General features: G+C 37.0%; 1 protein-coding gene across 1 annotated transcript; it reads right to left on the bottom strand.

Moving 5' to 3' along the window:
• Window positions 1–13,383: 13,383 nt before the first annotated feature.
• LOC145548872 (uncharacterized) lies at window positions 13,384–14,452 on the bottom strand. Its single transcript, XM_081599935.1, has 5 exons — window positions 14,419–14,452; window positions 13,911–14,249; window positions 13,712–13,813; window positions 13,584–13,618; window positions 13,384–13,511 (listed from the first exon to the last, which is right to left on the bottom strand). Exons 1-5 carry the CDS (start codon window positions 14,450–14,452, stop codon window positions 13,386–13,388), a joined length of 636 nt encoding a protein of 211 aa, XP_081456061.1. The 3' UTR covers window positions 13,384–13,385.
• Between the last annotated feature and the right edge of the window lie 3,474 nt (window positions 14,453–17,926).

Here is a 17,926-nt window from a genome sequence, read left to right as displayed (position 1 = left end):
GTCCACACAGAAGGGGTCTCACTCCCAGAAGGAACAATAGCAGACATAGAGCACAGTTACAAGTACCTGGGAATACCACAAGCAAATGGCAACCTTGATGAGGTCACAAGGAAAGGAGCCACAGCCAAATACCTCCAACGAATAAGGCAAGTCTTGAGAAGCCAGCTCAATGGCAAGAACAAGATCTGTGCAATAAATGCCTCAGGCATTGGGGAACAGAGGATGAGGTGCTGGAGGTACCATCATGGGAGGACAAGCCCCTACATGGGATGAACCACCGACAAATAACTGAAGTGGCTGATATCAGGAAATCCTACCAATGGCTGGAAAAAGCTGGACTCAAGGACAGCACAGAGGCTCTCATCCTGGCTGCACAGGAACAGACCCTAAACACCAGAGCAATAGAGGCTCAGATCTACCACACCAGACAAGACCCAAGGTGTAGGTTGTGCAAGGAGGCCCCTGAGACAGTCCAGCAAATAACAGCAGGGTGCAAGATGCTGGCAGGGAAAGCGTGCATGGAATGACATAACCAAGTGGCGGGCATAGTGTACAGGAACATCTGTGCAGAATATGGACTGGAAGCCCCGAGATCAAAGTGGGGAACACCCCCAAAAGTGGTGGAGAATGACCGAGCTAAGATCCTGTGGGACTTCCAGATCCAGACAGACAAGATGGTAATGGGGAACCAACCGGACATTGTGGTGGTGAATAAACAACAGAGGAAAGCCGTTGTGGTGGATGTAGCAACACCAAGTGACTACAACATCAGGAAAAAGGAGCACGAGAAACTGGAGAAATACCAGGGCCTCAGAAAGGAACTGGAAAAGGCCTGGAAGGTGAAGAACACAGTGGTGCCTGTGGTCATCGGGGCCCTCGGGGCAGTCACCCCCAAACTGGAGCAGTGGCTCAAACAGATCCCAGGAACAACATCAGACATCTCATTCCAGAAATGTGCAGTTCTAGGCACAGCCAAGATACTGCAGAACCCTCAAGCTCCCAGGCCTCTGGTAGAGAGAGAGAGAGAGAGAGAGAGAGAGAGAGAGAGAGAGAGAGACCACCCGCGGAGGGTGAGAAGGGAATTTTTATATATATATATATATATATATATATATATATATATATATATATATATATATATATATATACACACACTCTGTGGAGTGAACATTAATAATATTTCATGCTATTTGTCAGATTTATTTAATAAATTATTCCAGGAAAATGTTAAATTACAACTTATTTTCAGCATTTTAGGATTCCTAAGGATTATTTATTTATTATTCTCTTTATTTCTTGATGAAGTGTAGAACTAGAACTGTCCCTTCAATTCTCCAACAATCATTGTGGTTTCTAGACAAAGGTTTTGACTTCAAACACTTAGATTTCAACAAAACGTCTTCATGATCTTCCTTCCAAATTCATCACACTTTGGAAAAACGAGCTGTTTAGCTGGTCACCTACTCTATACCCATTATTTACTGTAATCTGCACAACCAGAACATGGACTCTCATAGTTTTGCTCCCTATTGTCTTAAATTAGACAACAAATTGTTCAGTTACTCATTTGTCCAGTCTAGTTCGAGGAACTTTGCACTCTATACCCACCCAGATAAATGCCAATAATAAAGCAACTGTAACATCACTTGTGTATGAAGGTAGTGCAATAACCAAATTTACAATATATTGTACACATCTAACTTATTGGCTGAGTGGATAATAACATTAAAAGCATTTTTTAAAGGTTTTGTTGACTCTAGTGGCCTTTATTTGAAAGTAGTTCAACAGGAAACAGGGCAATTAGAGAGGGGGAAAACATGCAGCCGATGTCACCAGGCTGGGAATCAAACCTGCGACCACCACCACAAGGACTAAGGCCTCAATACGTGGGTTGTGCTTTGCCCCTGCACCATCACAGCACCCCTAAAAAACTATTTTTAAAATTGGTTTTAATTTTAAGCAAATTAATAAGTAAAACTAATGTTTCTGGAGCTACATTGGAACTTCACAATTATAAACTATTATGAATGATTAAATTAAGACACTTCAGTAAGCACAGGAACAAGTAAGAAGCTTCTTCAAACCTGACTCGACACTGACAGATCAGCTTCAAACCTCTAAGTGTCAGACAACTTAGTTACATCTAACAGTCAGAACTGTTCACATCAAAGTGGTTAAACTGAAGGCTCCATATTTTCAGACTTGAAAGATCATTGAGAATGTCAAAACTGATGCAGGTGAAAGTTTAATCTGTTTCCACTATGACATGAATGCGACCATAACAATGATTTTTTTTAAAAAGAACTTTGATTTGACAGGTAAACCTTAAACACTTTCAGTAATAATATCACGTTTAATCACCAAACCAATAAAAGAGTTTTTACTTGTTCAAAGAAAAATAGCATTTAATATCTTAAATTATTGAAATTATTATGCCTTCTCAAGTAAAACTTTGATCAACATGAACAAAACATTTTAAGCTACGGTTTTATTAACAGACACCAAAAAACATTAGACAGGTAAATGTAAATTTGTAACTTTGGTAAAGGGTATTATTTTTCGTTTTTACAGTGTAAGTTATTTAAATGTTTGCAAATCTTCAAATATAAAAAAGAATTTTATGCCCTCTGATAACATGAAATATTTACTAGTTTTTATTTTCTAAACTCATTCTCAGAGTTAATGTGAACAGCCAAATAACCAAACTAACACTCCACCTCCTTTATAGAGACCGCTATAAACTGGAGCACAGTTCAGCCACTAACATTTAACTGGTGGAGTCTTACTGCGCTCACAATGACGAACTTCATCTTAGCTTCACTCTGTACCTTCAGTAAGTACATCTGGCTCTACTTGTTACATCAGTTTGTTTCTAAGTATCATCGTCTCTGTCATCTGTTTTAAACTTAGTTTGAAACATTAAAGAAAACCCTTCCGTTCTGTTTCAGGTTTAATTTCTGTGTCAGTTTGTCAGTTTCACACAGTTTCTGTTCGGCCTGCTGAAGACGTCACACTGATGTGCAGCAACTTCAGTAAATTTTTCTCTCACGTCTTTTGGTTTAAGATGAACAGCAGTCCCAACGCCAGCCGCATCTCAGCTATGCTCAGTGCTGAGTCTAATGTCTCTCTATATGATGGTTTCCACTTCAGTAAATATAATATGACATCCAATATTACAAACCTCTTTCTGAAAATCAAAGAAGTGAATTTCTCAGACTCTGGACTGTATTTCTGTGGTCAGTATGTAACAGCAGGAGAAGCACCAGTCCCTGCAGTGTTCACTGCAACACACTTACAGGTGGAAGGTAAGATGGATTTTATAGATTTTATAGACGCTGCATTTTGTTAAGTTTTTAGTTCAATGTTGCTAATATGTTATCTGTTTGTGTTTTCCTCAGATGTTTCAGACAGATTACTCAATCTGCCTTGTATGATCCTTGGCTGTGTTGCTGTCTTCCTTACAGTTGTCATTGTTGCTTTGGTTGTCAAAATCAGGACAATACAAAATGGTTTTTATAGTTTTATTTCAGCAGTAATTTATAATAACTGGATATTTAAACAAACAGCTAAAGGAGGAACTGTTTCTGTCATTCAGGCCAAGCTGAGAGAACGAATCTCCAACCCTCTGAGGTAAACTCATTCTGATGGATGTAAGTCTCTGTATGTTGCAATTCTTGTAAAAGTCATTTCAATAGGCAAATCTTTTACAGAATCTGGACCCTGATGGTCTCAACTATGAAGTGCTGCATATCCGTCCCAAAGCTAAGAACAAAAGAAGACCAGCAGACGAGAAAGACCTGAAAGACAATGTGCTGTACGCTGCTACAAGATGAAGACAGTAACATAATGGCAGCTCAGAGTGAGAGACATGCTTCAGTTTCTTTATGTGCTTGACTATTTTGTTCTTACATGAAACTCATTTCAAAACAAACTGAGCGTCTGAAAACAAACTGGTGTCTGAAATCAGAAGGGCCAGTGAGAACACAACAGTCCAGACTCATACTGGTTCTGCTGCAGTGGCTCAAAGACAGAGATCATGTTTACCAAGAATGTCTACCATGTTGTGGTCTCACTGCATCTTCCATACTTCAGATTAAATCAGCCTAATATTTCTTTCAGAAGTTGTAGAAGTCAAGAATGTGGTTTAAAGATTGACTTTAACCTACATACCTATTATTAACTATGAGGTTGAGAGATGCAGATACACTAAGTTGGCAAAAGGTTCTCAATACCAACCACAGTGACAGCTTTCAGCTGTTCTTATGTTCAGCATAAAGTTTCATGAAAAAGTCTTTATCATACGTTACTATTGTGAACAGCAAGATGTGTAGATGCTACTGCACAGCTACCAAGATTGTTATGTAGCTTAGTTTGTTAAATCTGGATTTTCTGTTTAGAATAAGAGCCATTTTCATCATTTACTGTGATGTTCATGATGAAAGTGAGAGAGGTTGCGCCAGCCATGTGATCTGTCCTCCGTTCTCAACCAACAACACACAAAACCTCTGCTGTACTATTAGAGAGCTGCGCCTCATCACTAGCTGTACACTTGTTATTAAAATGTATTGCTTCAAAAACCAATCAGAAGGTTTATGAAGCAGGAGAAGAACTTGTTTCTGTATGTTATGTCTCTGCATATTCTTTTTTTTTTCTTTTTTATTTTTAGAAAGTTTGTTTGGCTCTAGTGGCCTTTATTTGAAAGTGGTCAGACAGGAAAGTGGGTATTAGAGAGGGGGGAAGACATGTGGCAAAGGTCACCAGACTGGGAATCAAACCTGCAACGGCCACGTCAAGGACTAAGGCCTCCATATGTGGGTTATGTTAAACCACCACCACACCCTGTCTGCATGTTTAACTTGAAATGTAAAACAGATGTCAGTATTACAACCAGATTCAGCTTTTTAACCAAAATTGTGTACACAATCAAGGATATTAACTATTGTTTCATGCTGTTATGGTATACAGACATTAGGTACAAATATATGAACCTCAGAGGAAACAAAATAAAACATAAATGGAGATAATATGTACATGTTTATGACTGTATAACCAATTTTTATTTGTTTTTTATTTAATTTGCCCCTTTGGGATCAATAAAATGCTTTTGAATTTTAATTATGTTTTTTTAAAAGGGGAGAAAGAAAGAAATGAAAAAGGAAGTAAAAAGTAAGAGAGAAAAAAGGAAGAAGAAAGTAAAGAAAGAAAAAGGGAAAGAAAGAAAAAAGGAAGGAAAGAGGTTGTGGTAGTACAAATATCAGGCACGTGCAGAGGGGGGGTGGTGGGTGCTTGAGCACCTGCCCTTTTTGCTCCTTGCCCCCAAGTGCCCTTTTGGTCAATTTTTTATTTTTATTTTTATTTTTGGTGTTATTATTTCCTAAGCCCTCTTCTGACACATAAAAACATGTACTAAAATTTTTTGCTTTTTTGTTTCTTTTTTGTATAACGTAATAAGCCGGTCACCTTGTTACCTTTGACCTTTTACCCGTGACGCATGACACAGTTGCCTCTCGCGCAGTGAGATAAGGCGGCTAACTGCGGAGATCAACGTACCAAACGCTCCAGATTACAGAACAGTTTTTGGTGAATAAATAAACGTTTTTGGTGAATAAAGTGGAGTAGACTTGCTACTTGTCAGATGACGAAAAACTTTGAAGTATCGTTTCTGCTTCAGCTCGGAGTCGCGGTTTAAGCAGAGAGGTAATGAAATACAACAGACATAAAGGAGGAGACAGCCAGGTGAGGAAAAACTGTTCTTATCTATCGATTCAGTATTTTTATCATCCATACATTAGGCTGTTTTTGTTGTGTTATTAGCTAGCTGATAGCTAATGACTTTGATAGCAAAGCAAGATAACTAAAAGCTTCTCCTCTGTATCTTTAATGATATCAGTCATTCTTTAGTATTGCTTATGCAATAGGGGCACATCGCCCGTCCAAAACCGATCATCTCCATAATGGATATATGTCCGATCTTCTAATTTCCTTTGCTACATAATGTACATTTCATTTATTCTGCCGTTAGGTAAATGTACCTTGAAGGAGAATAACGCTTAAATAAAAGTCCAACAAGGATATTCATTTAGAATTAAAAATAACTCACCCTGAATTACCATGATAGATATAATGTATGTAATAAAAGTGTGTAATTAATGAAGGGGAAAAAAACTCAATCCAGACTTTAAGTTTAGGCTCTGGTTCGCAGAGTATGAAGTTAAATTTGTTTCCCAATTATTCAATGGAAAAAAAAAAATAACCTCAGTTAAGTAAAATAAAATTGTAATCAAAACTTTTGGAATTGTATTGATTCCTTAAAAAAAAAAGTTTTGTTTAAAAGACTTTTTTTAATTAAATAACACATTTTTACCAAACATAAACATTTATTTGCACACATCAGGAATCTTTTGTTGTGATTTTGGGCCCTGCCCATGATGTCATGTGAGAATCACAAGCAAAACTTTGATCACAAACAAAAACTTAGAATAGCAAGAAAAGATTTCTGACAAGCGCAAATGAGTTTGTTTTGAAAAAGAAATTAACTTCATGAGTCAAAAATGTATGATTTTAATTTTTTAGAAAGTTTTTTGTTAATGCATGTCATGGTGACATGCATTAATAATTCAATATTTGCTTTGGTTTTTTTCTGCAGGTCCAGGTTAAAGTTTGCTGCAGCTCTGCTTTCCTGAATGGGCCGTCTTCATCTCCACTGCAGCAAACAGGCAGCTCTTTTTTTATAGATTACAGTCACTAAAAGGTTGCATTGTGCCCTTGTTTATATTTTTAATAGTGTAATTCTGTAAAGACAAAATATGTCTGGTGGTCCAGCTCTGATTTACATATCTTGCTAAATTGCGGGTTTGAATATTGCAATACTTTCCTATAACAAAATAGACCTGCAGAAAGAAATTACTAATAAAATATCTTACATATGCATAGTGTTGTACTCTATACAGAGATGTTCGTTAGTTTTGTTTTGTATATCTCACAATTTTGTAATTTATCATTGTTTATTAAACTCTGAAAGCTGTGTGGCTTTGTTAATATTCTGTCCTAGAATGCAGTTAGATGTGCCCTTTTTTTTTGAGCACCTGCCCCTTTAGTGGGCTCTGCACGGTCCTGACAAATATGCTTATGTTGTTTCACGATAGAGTAACTGACTACTCAGGTTTTATCTGCTCTTCATTCAGACAGTCTGGAGAAGAAACTATCTGTCATGGCTGGTTTTAGAAAAAAACGCTCTGTCACACAAACTGAAGATAAAAGTCTAAGCTGTTTTTTTATCCAGGATGTGTGGGATCTGCACAAACGTTAGCTGCCCTTCTCCTGATCCTACATCTGTACATGTCAGGAAGTGGTTTGTTAATAGTGAGGATGGACGCGGTGAGACCCAGAGTGAAGTGGAGAAAAGAGTTTATTTTAGTCCTCAAAGTTCTCAAAACCAGGAAACACAGGTTAGAGACGAGACGTGAACACAGACTCAGGAAGGGAACCAGTGACTTGACAAGGATCCAGCATGGAGCAGAAGACACAGGTGAAGTTAAATACACAAGGGAATAATCAGAACAAGAGACGGGCTGGACAAGACAACACAAGGACTAAATTATCCAATGAACACACACAGAAACCCACATCCAAACAGTACAAGTACCGGATGGAGGGACGGTCAGATCTGATGATGCTCATATAATTCGTTGCAGTTTGAACTTGTTCTGTTTCGTGTCTGAGCAAAACCACATTGAGATGTGTGAACACAGGACAGACTGAATAATGGCAGCAGAAGTGATGATCAGTACTTCCTGTCGGAGGTTGTTTGTCCTGAGCTGCTGCAGGATGTTCAGTCACAGGTCTGTTAGTTCTACCAAACAGCATGTGAGGACCATCTCAGGTTCTGAGCTCCAGGTGGTTCTGACTGTACCACTGGACTGGCCAATCCACATCTGGTCTGTATGCGGACTCATCACTGTCCACTGAGGTCCAGTCATCTGTGTACAAGGAGAAGAGGACAGAGAATGAAGTGTAATCTCAGGTTGTCAGCATCACCTGCCAACTTGTTTGCTTGGTAAGTCAACTACAGACGGTTCAGCAGGGAATCTGTCAGGTCCTATTAAACGTCTACTGGTGATCCTGGACGTAGCGATTGGACTTTACAGTCAAAGAGTATTTTTTTCTTTGACAAGAATATTTACATATGTTACATATGTTGAACTCCTTCACACTTCTACATGTCTAGTTACATCTGACAGTCGTTCATATCAAAGTGGTTAAGCTGAAGGTTTCATATCTTCAGGTTTGAAAGATCATTGAGAACATCAAAACTGATGCAGAGGAACGTTTAATCAGTCTCCACTGATGTGTCGGTGTTTCACAATTATTTTGGTAATCATCATTTGTCAGGTAAGATTTACACACGTCAAACAAAAAACATACCTGATTACCTTAATCAACTAAAACAAAAATAGCATTTAATATCTTACTTCACTATTGTCCTCTCAAGTAAAACAATGATCAAAATGAATAGAATATATCAAGCTAAATAGAAGGACTTTTTTTAATTGTCAAAATGTATATAAGTGATAAGGAATGATTGGCATGATTTTTATTCTTTACAGTTTTTGAAGTTCTTTAAAAAACTACTTAACTTCTAATTTAAAAATATTAATATTCTCTGAATACACCTATTTATTATTTTTCTATTTTCTAAACTCATTCTCAGAGTTAATGTGAGCAGCCAAATAACCAAACTAACACTCCACCTCCTTTATAGAGACCGCTATAAACTGGAGCACAGTTCAGCCACTAACATTTAACTGGTGGAGTCTTACTGCGCTCACAATGACGAACTTCATCTTAGCTTCACTCTGCACCTTCAGTAAGTACATCTGGCTCTACTTGTTACATCAGTTTGTTTCTAAGTATCATCGTCTCTGTCATCTGTATTAAACTTAGTTTGAAACATTAAATAAAACCCTTCCGTTCTGTTTCAGGTTTAATTTCTGTGTCAGTTTGTCAGTTTCACACAGTTTCTGTTCGGCCTGCTGAAGACGTCACACTGATGTGCAGCAACTTTAGTAAATTTTTCTCTCACATCTTTTGGTTTAAGATGAACAGCAGTCCCAACGCCAGCCGCATCTCAGCTATGTTCAGTGCTGAGTCTAATGTCTCTCTATCTGATGGTTTCCACTTCAGTAAATATAATATTACATCCAATATTACAAACCTCTTTCTGAAAATCAAAGAAGTGAATTTCTCAGACTCTGGACTGTATTTCTGTGGTCAGTATGTAACAGCAGGAGAAGCACCAGTCCCTGCAGTGTTCACTGCAACACACTTACAGGTGGAAGGTAAGATGGATTTTATAGATTTTATAGACGCTGCATGATAGGTATTTTCCTAGAACCTACATAAAAGAACCACAGACAACGTATATGAATTTATGACTAAACTTCTGCAAAAGGAGAAGACTCTGTCAACTGCTCCTCCGAGCCGTTCACAGAGCGTTCTGATGATCTTTGGATAGAGCTTGTCTTTTATTTTCAAACTTCAAAGAGGGAGGATAGGCAAGATAGACAGCAGAGGAAAAACAGCAAAGGTCGTAAAACATTTTACCTAAACACAGCAAAGGTCGTAAAACAATTTAACATCTGACCTACGATCTGAGCCCGGTTCAAATCTCGGTCAAACTGTTTCACCTGAAGATGAACAGGCAGCTGTGACCCCCAGGTTAGTTCATACACACACTAAAGAAGAGAACACTTTAAACTGACTAACATTAGACTGAATATGAACTAAAGTAACAACAAAATGATAATACCAAAAAATCTCTATCACTGCATTTTGTTAAGTTTTTAGTTCAATGTTGCTAATATGTTATCTGTCTGTGTTTTCCTCAGATGTTTCAGACAGATTACTCAATCTGCCTCGTATGATCCTTGGCTGTGTTACTGTCTTCCTTACAGTCGTCATTGTTGCTTTGTTTGTCAGGACAATACAAACAGGTTACTATGGTTTCATTTCAGCATTATTTTATAATAACTAAAGTTTTAAACCAGTAGCTGACAAGAGGAACTGTTTCTGTCATTCAGGTCAAACTGAGAGAAAGAATCCACAACCCTCTGAGGTAATCACATTCTGATGGATGTAAGTCTCTGTATGTTGCAATTATTTTAAAAGTTATTTGAACAGGCAAATCTTTTACAGAATCTGGACCCTGATGGTCTCAACTATGCAGCGCTGAAATCACATCCCAAAGCAAAAAACTACACAGGATTGTCAGACGAGAAAGAGCTGGAGACAAATGTTCTGTACGCTGCAACAAGAGAAACTCATTAAAAATGAATCAACCTGAAATTGTTATTAGAAGCTTTAAGAGTCAAGAATGTGGTTCAAAGATCGACTTTAACCTACATACCTATTGTTAACTCTGACGTTGAGAGACACAGATATATTTGGGTGGCAAATGGTTCCAACTACATGCAGTTATTTTCCACTGCAGCAGAAGAAAGAGCAAATACATCTTTCATCTGTTCTGCTTCTCAACGCTGTCACAGATTTACAAAACAACATATTTTAGTTGAGTAATAACTAAATGAACAAATTCTTCCACCTATAATGCTAAAATATACAAGGTTAAGCTTTCAATGGATTTTTAAAGTCTTTTTTTAAAAGATTAATGAGATAGATACACAATACTGTTTTTATGGTTACCAAGATTGTAACATACTTATTTTGTTGATTAAATATTGATTTTGTGCTTAGAGTCTAGTAGTACATCTTAAAAAATTTTATGCATAGAAGTTTCATATTTCTTGTCAGTTATGTCAGGAATCATATAGAACAATTCCAATAAAATAAATTCTGATTTTGATATTCCTGATATTGTAACTTCTGTAATATTTAAAATTAAAAACAAATGCTCTTTACTGACACGAATAAAATAAGATAAAATTAAATTCTGTACCCAGTTCTTATTTTTTTAATTCATTGAAATTGTTTGTTAGTGTAACATTCCACCCTTGAAAAATAAATGATGAAATTCATAAATAAAAGAATAAAGTTTAGTTAATTTTTATAAAGATAATATGTATCAAGTATCTAACATAATTCCATTTGCTTGCAAGCTTTGATCATAATGCTAAGAAACATCTATGATTGAAAACAATGGCTACTTCTGCCATATTTAGTCATTTTGTACCTGACTTTTTCTAATAGAAACATGTTTGGCATGTAAAGGTCTCATTTTTTCCCCAGACCTAAAGATACAAATGACAACCAACATTTCTAAGTATTTTTCATAACTCAGTCAGAGTCTACTTTACAAACGTGATTATATGAAGAAAATAACTCATTACTGACAGAGAGAGAGAAATCACCTAGAATTGTTTGTGGATCATCTGGTCTCATAATCTGTCTTATTTTATAAAGAATCATTAGAAAATAACCCATTTTAACCAAAATGAATGGATAATAAATGTCATGGTTTGAATAAACAGTTGCATCTTTGTTGCATGTTCCACTAAACTTTTACTGTACCTATTTATATGAGTTTCATTACTTTTCAATAAACCTTTGGGTTTATGAGATTCTTCTGAGTTGTGCAAACTACTATTGACCTTAACTGAAAAACCCTTGATGAGCTCATGATAAAGTTTAGTTAGATAAGCACAGAGGCTGCAGTCAGCGATCATGGAAATGATCTTTGGGCCGCAAGGACTTCACAACTTCCTGATCTAGAAAAATACCACAGCAATTGGAAATATTAGAAATTAGTAGAAAAGTTGAAAAACCATTAAGTTTGTTTGAAATTTGGTATACTATAAGCAACACTATGAAGCCTTTATGAACAGCTATTAGCTGCAGCTGAACCTCTGTATTGAACAACAGCTAACTGCCTTAGCTACCTTTTTGTAGCCTCGTTAGTTACCTACAGAAAGGTAGTTAGATAACTTTCTGTGCAATCAAAAACTGAAAGATTAATGAGATGTCAAAAAGAAAGACATTACTCAGAACTTACTTTCAAAACACAAAGTGATTTAGAAGTAAATGAAGGTGTATTTGCATATTCTACATTAAATCAGCGGATCCTTGAACTAGAAATCTGGTGAAGCTGTGGTTTTGTTGCATGGAGATGAAGTGCACTCTTCCTGTGGTTTACAGCATTACTTTGCAACATTCTCACAGCTGAAAGTGTCAGTGTGGGTCTGACACAACTCAGAACACCGGGCCTGAGGTGAATCAGCTCCTTCTGCTAAGCAACCCCACAGTATTTCCATCACATTTTAGTTTTTTATTGTGATTTACATTATGTCACAAAATGGTCTGTTGAAAAGGTTTTGTACCCTTTTCAATTTTTGAAAACAATTAAATTCTTCTTATTATGGCTGCTCAGGAGAAAGACGAGGCTCAGTGAACAGTTTGCTGCATGTTTTTTGATTAGTTAATTATTTTTTAATTATATGATGAGTCTTTGAGGTTGAAGGGCTCCATGCCATTACCCTAATCTTTATAATGTTTCTTTCAGTGTCATGAAACATCGATAAAATTGAAAGCTAACTTTGACCATAAATCAGCAGGGGTGTTAATAATTTCTAACCTTATGTGATCAAAATAGTGAAATGTGTTGGGAAAAAAAAGAGAGACTGGATCATAAAATAAGTGAAAGGATCAAATGAAAGGATTTATGTCCTGATGAGAAGAGACTGACCATCATGTTGATATAAATTATGAGTTAGTTTGACCTCTTTGTGTTAAAGCTGGAATCAGAATCACCTCCCAAACCTGCTGTTAGTTTTTAGAAGACATTTTGGTACAAGATCAAATCTGTATCTTCAATAGATTCATCATTTTATGCATAACAATTATCCACTGAATGCGTCAGAGCAGACAGCAGTGTGATTGGCCAGTTAAAACCATAAAGATGAAATTCTAATGACTTGTCCTCCTTTCTGATCTTATCTAAACCCAACTGAGATTTTATGGACACTTTTTAAACAGGAGTTTTATAGTGAAGCAGATACAAAATGTTGATTGTTAACAGTAAAACTCCATAAAAAAGAAAGCTAAAAGGAAAATGGAAATTTTGAAAATATAACTTGTCTAATAATTTATCACTGTGTGCATATCTGCTGCAGTGTGGCTGTCGCTACCTTTATGCTCACTGACACTGCAGACTGAAGTCAGTCATATATTGTTCATCTGATGTCCTTGTAAGTCTTATTTTTCTGTGAACACTTAAGAAAAGACTGAGTGAGAGTTACAATATGCACAAATTGAGATTCTTTATTAAAACAATGGTTAGACAGATTTACAGCTTCATATTCCCTCTTTAAAAAAACCCACAATGTTCCACAGACAAACGTAGTAAAACAGTAAAATCGTTCCACTTGGTGAGTCTATCTGGTGGCAGCGTACACCACTGTCGTCTCCAGATCTTTCTCTGCCTCTGCTGTTCTGGTTCTTTTAGTTTTGGGAGTTTTAAAAGTCAGAGCTGCGTAGTTCAGGTTATCAGATTCTGGATTCTGTCAACACAAACACACTGACTTTAACAAATCATTCATAATATTGAGGTATTACAGCTAAAATGAAATTACCTTGATCTGTTGTGGATTCTGACTGTCGGCTCGAGCTGAATAACAGAAAACCATTGAAGGTGGTTTAAGGTTTAAGGATTCTGTGTTTGTACATTTCTGCATTTTCATTAATAAAGAATATTCAATACCTTTTTGAATTCTCCTAATCTTTGCAACCAGACAGATGATGATTATTAAAAGGAAGATAGATGCAGCACACAAGATCCAGAACGGTTCAACAAACACATCCACTGGAGAGGAATGTGTCAATATGTCATAAAACAGATTCAAAATTCAAATGTGTCTCAATTTTAAAACGAAATGTCTAAAAAGATTCATGAATCTTACCTTCAACTTGTAAATATGTTGAACTGAATATGTTCCACTCTAAATCTTTTCCACAGATATAGAGCCCAGAGTCTGAAGCATCCACCTGTTTGATGCTCAGGAAGATGTTTGTTCTGTTGGATGTCATGTTAAATCTACCATTTTCAAATCCTTCTCGCAGCGAAGCGTTAACTTCAGAACTGAACATCGATGAGATGCAGCTGGCGTTGGATCCGTCAACAAGTTTGTACCAGAATATGTGAACGGGAAGAATAGAAAAGTTCGAGCACCACAGTGTGACTTCTTCTCTGGGCTGAACCACCACAGTGTGAAAGTCAAAAACTGACGATGAGACCCAACCTGAGACAACAGAACATCCACCAAGTTCATAAAATAAAGACTAAACAAACTGATATGAGCGAAGTTAAAGCAGGTTCCAGTTCTACTGGATCAACTGACCAACATCAACCCAGAAATTTGTGCTTCTGAAAAAATGTAAATGTGAGTGCAGAATACTCACAGAGAGTGCAGAATACTGCCAGTATCAGGCTGAATTTCCCCATTGAGTGAACAGTAAGAATCCACCAGTGTGATGTTTGTAAGTGAACTGTGCTCCAGTTGCTGTGTTCACTGTAAGTGGTGAGCTGTTTCGGTTCCTCACACTGAAGCTCTCAATGATTTGATTAGAATGGGTTCAGCTGATACTGTTTTTTGTTTGAGAATTATTCATGTCATGCAGACAATTTTTTAGAAAAGTCCATCACAATATAATGTTAAAAAATCAAATGCTTATGCTTCAGATGAAAGTTTGTTAAAATACTTCTCAAACATTTATCATAAATTAACACAACTCAAGTTTTCTCAAGCTTCCACAGAGTTCAAATACGATACATAAATAATATCAAATGTTGTATTATGGCATATAAATCTTACAGTGTACTAGAACATAGTACACATTTCTATATGACTTATACAGTCACCCATTTTAAACCCTATTATAACCTTTTAACATCCTTACATCCTCCAGTCAGTACATTACATAGACATCAGGTAATCAGTCCTTTTTAGTGGATTTAATCTGCCAACTCTTAGCATATAATTGTGTGTGTGGCTTTGTATTTTATACATTGTAACGGCCACAGTAATAATGTATACTAAATTATGGGATCTATGAGATGAAGTGCTGTTTTGAGGGTTATGAGTTACGTTTAGGATGAAGGTGTGACCTGAGCTTAGGTTTGGGTTTAGGATGTAGAAATGAATGGAAACCAATGAAAAGTCTTGGTGAAAGTAGAGAAATATAATGTGCGTGTGTGTGTGTGCGTGTGTGTGTGTGTGTGTGTGCGTGTGCGTGCGTGTGTGTGGAGGTGTGTGGGGATGTGTGGCCGTGTGTTTCAGAACACAATGTAATGTAAGGAGGATTTTGACATTGTGAGGACAGACTGCTCCTTATCAGGTCCAAAGGTTGGGCCCAATAAGAAGAGTTGTTGTTTTTGGTTTCCGCGTCAGGTTTAGGACTAATGTGTGAATTGTGTTTATGTCAGGTTTAGGGTTGGACATGAACTTGTAATGGTTAGGGTTAGAGAAAACATCTGGGTTAGTTATGATGTAGCCTGGTGAAAACCTCCTCATTGTTCTTCACTATTTGCTTCGTACAGAAGTTCTGGGCTCTGGGTTTGCTTCCTGTTGAGGATTTAAATTTTACCCATCGCTAATGTTTGCTTGTGATGTATGTAATCCACCAGTCTGACGCTGTAAAGCTTACTGTAAATTGCCTGCACTGTAAACAACAATCCTCCACTGTCAAGAGAGAAGTGCATGTCCTGAATGTTCTGCATGTTTTTGAAGTGTTTCTGCTTCAACACACCTGACTCAGACACCTGACTTCACTATCAGGACTCTGGAGAACCCGACTGCATACTGAGGAGGTGATTTAGTCATGTGACTGAGGAGTGTTGAACCAGGGACAATGTAAAAGTTGCAGGTCCCTCAAGACCTGGATTTAATGACCACTGGTTTTAGATCTGAGGTATGAAGAAATAACAGCACTTCTCCATAACCTTAGGCTGTTTGACTATTTTTAATAACTTTTGAGTTGATTTTGATTATCAAAATTAACTTCTTCCAAACCTTCGACTTGAATGTTGGATCCCGTCTCAATCAAATTATTTAAAGAAACATTCCCTTTGATCACTGTACCAATTTTAAGTTAATGACACCATGTCCATAATACATGGGCATGTCCCAAAAGCTTTTAAGGTAGTTTTATTTAAACCTTTACTTTGGAAACCTTCTCTTTTACAAGATGGTTTAATAAATGACAGGCCTGTGTCAAATCTTCCTTTCTTCTTTAGAAGAGAATAGCTGCTAATCAAGTGTGTGGTTATCTAAACAGTAATGACCTGTTAGAGTTTCAGTCTAACAGGTTTCAGATCTCATCACAGCTCTGAAACAGAACTTAACCTAAATAACAGAACAATAACTTCTGCCTCAAAACCATGACACCAATGATCATGGTGCCGTTTATGGTTGGACTCAGGTGCAAACAGAAACCAGAGGCAGTGCAAGTGAGCTGTAAATGTTTTTATCAAGAGTCGAGTCCCAAACAGAAACATCTGCAAGTCCCAGCCCAAGTCCTTAACTTTAATTTGTGAATCTTAAACAGGTCATTTGACAAAATGTCAGTTTTATCACAGCGTAATAACAGCATTCTGTAGAATCTCTGAAAAAACAAATTAAAAAATACTAGAAATATATTTTTGTTTTCCAGAACAAGAAGATCTGAACTTCAAAAATATTCAGAAAATCAGCATTTGACAGCAAATATTTAAAAAAGTAGATGACACAGATAGGAAATTAAGAAAATAATGTGACTGACCCCTCACAAAAAAACAACAAATTGAATCTTGACAAAAGTTCAGTCCGGAAGACTGTAGTTGCACCTGCCTCATCAATCAGCGCCTCCCTCTCTGCAGCCTGGACCAATCAGCGCCGGTCCAAGCCTCGCTCCAGCCAATCATCGTTTGGGCTCCAGTTCAAAAGGACCTTCACCCATGGCCTCCTCTGCTCACCAGCTACGATTGACCCACCTCCGCCCCATCTCCACCTTCTGCTCCCGGCTCTCAGGCCTCATTCTCCTCCACCAGTACAGGCCCCGGGGGGTCTACATTCCTATGCTGCGTCAGGAATGTTCATCGAGCTCATCGAAGTCCAGCTCGACGTCCCCGGCTGGGGCCTGAACGCCAAAGGACGTTTTATTTTCATGTTCATTTTGTCATTAAACTCTTTTAATCACTTTCTTTCTCCATTTGAGTCTCTCCAGATTGAATTAAGATTTCTTTACAATATAAAAACTACATGTTAACCAGTAACATCTGTACAAAATTTATTTAACAAAATTACATGAGCAATTTCAGATTATATCACAAATAGAATCATTTATACAAAATATCTGAGCGAGTTACTTCTGCTGTCTGACAGTTTTGATGGACTCACCCAAGGGCGCAGGAACAAGTTTATCATTGGGGGGGAACATATCGGAAACTTGAAAGATCCGTAAATAGCTTGAGCAAAAATGTCAAACAATGGTGTCATCAACGTGTTACTCTAATCTGACCCCTTGTAGCGAGTAATCTAACGTGCTACTATTTACAATCCAATAATCAGATTAAAATTACGTATCCAAGTTAAGTATTTGTGATTATTTTTAGAAAACACATATTGCTGCTTTCTTCTTTTTCCTTGGGGAAATAAGTTTCATATGTAACACCAGCGACACAAACGTAAACGATGGAGGGAAAAGAGATGCACATTTTCTAGATGATGGATAAATGTTTCATTGAGTGATCAAATTACTCTTTCAAAGTAACTATGCCATCCATGGCAATAAACTAACTACACTATGAGTCATATGTTTGTAGACCTGTCACAATAACAAATTTTGATTTTTGATAAACAATATTATTGTTGTTTTTAGATCATTTTTAAGTAATAAATGCTAATGGGAAAATTATAATGCAAGAACACAATCTGAAAGA

Source organism: Poecilia reticulata, chromosome 18, assembly GCF_904066995.2.
Source record: "Poecilia reticulata chromosome 18, P_reticulata-male-v2, whole genome shotgun sequence".
In the NCBI taxonomy this organism is placed as follows: domain Eukaryota; kingdom Metazoa; phylum Chordata; class Actinopteri; order Cyprinodontiformes; family Poeciliidae; genus Poecilia; species Poecilia reticulata.
This window is presented reverse-complemented; position numbering and strand designations above follow the sequence as displayed.